This window comes from Fopius arisanus, unplaced genomic scaffold, assembly GCF_000806365.1.
Source record: "Fopius arisanus strain USDA-PBARC FA_bdor unplaced genomic scaffold, ASM80636v1 scaffold00260, whole genome shotgun sequence".
NCBI classification, from domain to species: domain Eukaryota; kingdom Metazoa; phylum Arthropoda; class Insecta; order Hymenoptera; family Braconidae; genus Fopius; species Fopius arisanus.
Genome location: NW_011887999.1, coordinates 78,559 through 82,961, shown reverse-complemented (window position 1 = coordinate 82,961; position 4,403 = coordinate 78,559). Strand labels below are relative to the sequence as shown.

At 41.1% G+C, this 4,403-nt stretch overlaps 1 protein-coding gene across 1 annotated transcript; it reads right to left on the bottom strand.

Moving 5' to 3' along the window:
* Window positions 1–391: 391 nt before the first annotated feature.
* On the bottom strand, window positions 392–1,264 carry LOC105272739 (uncharacterized). The gene has a single exon (XM_011314964.1). The coding sequence runs from the start codon at window positions 1,262–1,264 to the stop codon at window positions 392–394; it is 873 nt and encodes a 290-aa protein (XP_011313266.1).
* Window positions 1,265–4,403: the final 3,139 nt, after the last annotated feature.

The window sequence follows — 4,403 nt, the reverse complement described above, 5'->3', positions numbered from 1 at the left end:
TACTCCTGACGACTGAGCAGTTCTGGTTGATTGCTGAGGCTGAGGCTGAGCTGAAAAAGTCAGAGGAGCAGGTTGATTCTGAGCAGGGCGACGAGAACGATCAAGGTGCAGGAGAGTGTGATGCCTCTCCTGGCAAGTTCTACACATACGAGATGTCTGGCAGACTTTAATGCCGTGCTTCTCAAGACAGCTATAGTACAGGTAGAGCTTGTCGACTATCTCCTTCCTAGCGACGGGTGACAGATCCTTAAAGCCACTGCAAGAGGCGATGTAATGGTCCTTCTTACAGGATGAGCAAGAGTAGCCAGCGTCAGCCCAAGATAATGATTGTGTGGACTGTATTTGAGCTAGACCTAGAGCTTTCTGAGACGACTGCTGGAAGGACTGTCACCTAGTTGACCTTGGCGGTGCTGTTGGTCGTGGATCGAGTCTGTACGCTAGGCTGAGAAGGACGAGATGAGTTGCGAGAAGAGAGCGACTGCGAACCACTCTCCAGGGTCTCCATGGCTCGAGAGCGACCTTGCAGGAACTCAAGGAGATCTTCGAGCGTGGGATACTCCGTGAAAGCTCCGATCTTATTTTCCCAAGCTTCACGGAGCTTATTAGTCAAGCGACGAGTGAGCACATGGACAACCAATGGACCACAATGATCAGTATGCAGATCCAATGCTTTGAGAGAGTTGAGGGCTTCAGTAACAGAGCTGGTCAGAAAGTTTAGATCTGAAGCAGAGTGAGACTTCATTGAAGTTGTGTTCAGGAGCTGATCCAGATGAGCTGCAACGAGCAATCGCTTATTTTCATAGCGATCCAGTAGAGTTCTCCAGGCGGAACGGAAGGAATCCTCTGAGACGGGCAAGCTAGAAATGAGCTTCAGAGGCTCACCAGTGAGACAGAGCCGAAGATAATGCATCTTCTCGACTCCGGGAACGTCCTGATTATTACCAACCAGAGATTGATAGAGATCTCTCCGAGACCTCCACTCCTTGTAAATCCCTGAAAATTTTGGCAACTCAATCCCAGGTAGAGCACGTCGAGTAGAGCTAATCGGTTGGTCGTCTTGAGGCAATCGTAAAGACTGATTTAAATTTGGAGTTCCTTTATTCTCCAAGAGTTGTAGCAGAGCTACCCTAGCTGAGGCGTACTGTTTGAGCGCAATATTAAAGACCTGTTTTTGGAAATAGTCGAGAAAGGTCGCACTCTCGATTTTTTGGGTGGCTAATTTCTCGTGAGTAGCCTCTAATTTAGCCCAATAGTTTTCAAGCATCACCAACTTGGACCCTAGAGCAGAAACTTAACGTCCTCCTTGCACTCCTTGAAAATGTCTTCAATAAATTCAGCTCGTGACATTTGCAGAATAAGAGTTGTTTCGAGGGACGACATTTTTTTGTCAATAATGTTGAATGAATTGTTCTTTAGAGACTTTAGAAACTTTAGAGAAATTTGTCTGATCGACTTATTTCGCTGCTTTTCCTTTACTTGAGTCTCATCTCTCCTCTTTTCCTTTTCTTAAGCGTCACCCCCACTTCGGTTGATCTCAGCGGAGGAGAAGGGCCTTTACGATCTAGGTCATAAAGGCCCATCACCCGATACAATGGGCTCTCGTTTACCCTTTGTTGCGCACTAATAGAGGTCGGGAGCACGACTTGCTGTCAGAGCAGAGTTTGCCCAGCCCTGCTCTAAACCATTCTGGATTTTGTATATGTTTGGCGAAAAGCGGTAGCGGGAAACTCGGTGAACAATGGTGAGACACTGAATTTAAAAATGCGTCGTTTCTTCCGGCGGAATCCAGCCGCCTCATCTGAAGTCTATCACTTGTTAACAATACTGAGGAACTTAATTCTAACGTTCTCGGTGAATTTATTGTGGCAATTAATTTAACACAATTTGGTGATCGTACTCGATTAAATTTGAAAGGAGATGTACTAATTTGAACACCTCGAACGGCGATGTAATGTCGCGGCTCGGGGCGGAGAATTTTCCTGATTGCACGAAAATAAAGTAAGTGCTCTGAATACTCGTGGCTGACTGACTGACGCGACAATTTTGTTGATTGAGTGGGCCTGACCAGTGACCCAAGGTTTTCCGGTGATTTTCGAAGGTAGCCGATGCCGATAAATTAGGCTTCGTTTCAAACAGTATATTTATTTAGATGGGCTTTTGTCACTTAATTAAGGATCTGGGCACCATTTTCAAGTGAGAACATTAGTATCGGAGATATAGATGTTACTACATCTCTCTTTGCGTTTTCTAGGGCTATAGCGAGGACGTGGCGATTTTGTCGACATCAAATACAACACATGTTGGTACACTTATAAGCAATGGGCACACAGAAAGATGGATTTTTAAACAGTCGTGAGTACATTTACTAAAAACTCTGCATTCACTGCACCCAATCACCTACCGCTACTAGTTAAACATAATGAGTGACTTATCCGCCGCTACCTTTCTGTAGCACTCGTCGTGGCAACAGTGACAGCAGGGGAAGGGGGTGTTTAATAAGCAATATCAGAGACAAAAGATTTCAACTCTAGACTGTTTTCGATGGATTCTTCTCCTTGCCATTTCTTTCTCTCTTCTGTCTTCAATACCAATAGGTTTTTCACCAGAGAAATTATTACGTCAATGATTATTGTCTGTTTACCGAAACTTCTTAGTACCCTCCGACAAGATCTACACCAGGAATTCCTTTCGCCTTCTGAAAGAACGTCCCAGTGTTTTCAGCTGACAAGAAAGGATGCGAGACGAACTCCGCATGATGCATAGAGATGATTTGCATTTTATGTATTTATGATCTGTGTAACCCTACGGACTCATAGCAACCAAAGTTTTCACGCTCTGGACCCGTTTGGCAGAATGGAGCCAAATTCACCTTCTCCATGCCTTCTCAGAAAAACTGTATATTGTAACGTATTTCGTACTCCGCGGAAGAAATTACGAAAAGACGCAGCTCTTGGCGATTAACCTCAAATCGACAAATGTTAGGCGCCAGGAGGTTTTTGGTAAAACGGCCAAAATGGAAAAGATAAATAACGAAAAGGGACATTTACGACCAGTCATTATAATAACCGTGGAGGTGGCTGGGTTGCAATTAATGTCCTAAAATTCTGAAATCAGTAGGGTATTTTAATGCAAATAAGTCCGTAGATTGCGGGGTCCCAAAATTATTTAATATAATTGAAATTAGGAGAGTAAAACAAAATATTTGAAAATTCCCGACTTACTATCAACACTAATGATCACGCTGTTCTCGATAACGAATAACATTAATTAAATTACAAATTGATAAACACATATTTTAATAAACAAATTGCCTACTACAAGTCAAATCATAAAATACTAGTCAGAAAGAATAAATGAAAATGACTCGAAAATAATAAAGTCAGAAATTATAATCAGTCGTTAAAACAGCAAGTAGATTGCTATGTCAAAATTTAGATAGTGAAGGAACCTACATTTGTCGCGAGAAACGAGCCTGTCCACCAATACCGTAAAAAAAAGAGTTTAAGCCCCGGGTGGAGCGATTTTTGCCCGACATGACCCTAGGAAAATTTTTCCCTAGAAAATTCCCTAGAAAAAACGCGTTTTATGGGGACATAAATGCCAGCCCCTGTAGACCCTCAAAAAATATAATCATAGGGGCAATAGACAGATGATTATTTTTCCCGGGCCGGTAATTAGGTCTCAGGGGTGGAAAATTGAGGAATGAACGTGGAATTACGTTCAAAGAAACCGCCTAGACTTCACCAAGATGAATTTAGTCCAGGCAAATTAGGTCTAACATATGTGTTTCATGAAGCCAAGACGCTTTTTATGTGGAAATGTGTGTTTTGATCGTGTGATTAACGGGCAAGTAATTTTAAGTGATCAAAGTTTGTGCAATCCCAGAAAAAAATTAAAAACTACCCTCAAAAATGGTTTTTCGCGATTAATTTGCAAAGTACACTACATACAGAAAAAAAGGTCGAATATAATTTGAAGAGCAAAATATTTCCGATAAAAAACATATGAAGCACTTTATCTCTATTTTGTACCGTTCAACCCCTACAGCTGTTCAAATGTACGATAGGCGAAAAAAATTGATAAAAAATGGAAAAAATGTCATTTTTCAATTTCAAAGAATAGTAAAAAATATTAAAAAATCTGAGTCATTATATTTTCGTAGCAATATAATTTAATTCAAAAAATTACTATGAAATAGGAAAGGTAACTTCTAATCCAATCGATGAAAAAAATTTTTTTTCCTCCATAATTTTTATTCTTAAATACGAAACAAAGTTTATTTGAAACATTTTTATCCATCCCTTATATTTTAGAAGGTAGACGCGATTTTCCGATTCCACCCCTCAATATATCTCCGCGCTGAGAACCTCTACTCTGGGAGTCCACTATATCTATATATATCG

Coding starts and splice junctions, on each gene's coding strand:
- LOC105272739 (XM_011314964.1), bottom strand. CDS start 1,264: ATGCTTGAAAACTATTGGGCTAAATTAGAGGCTACTCACGAGAAATTA.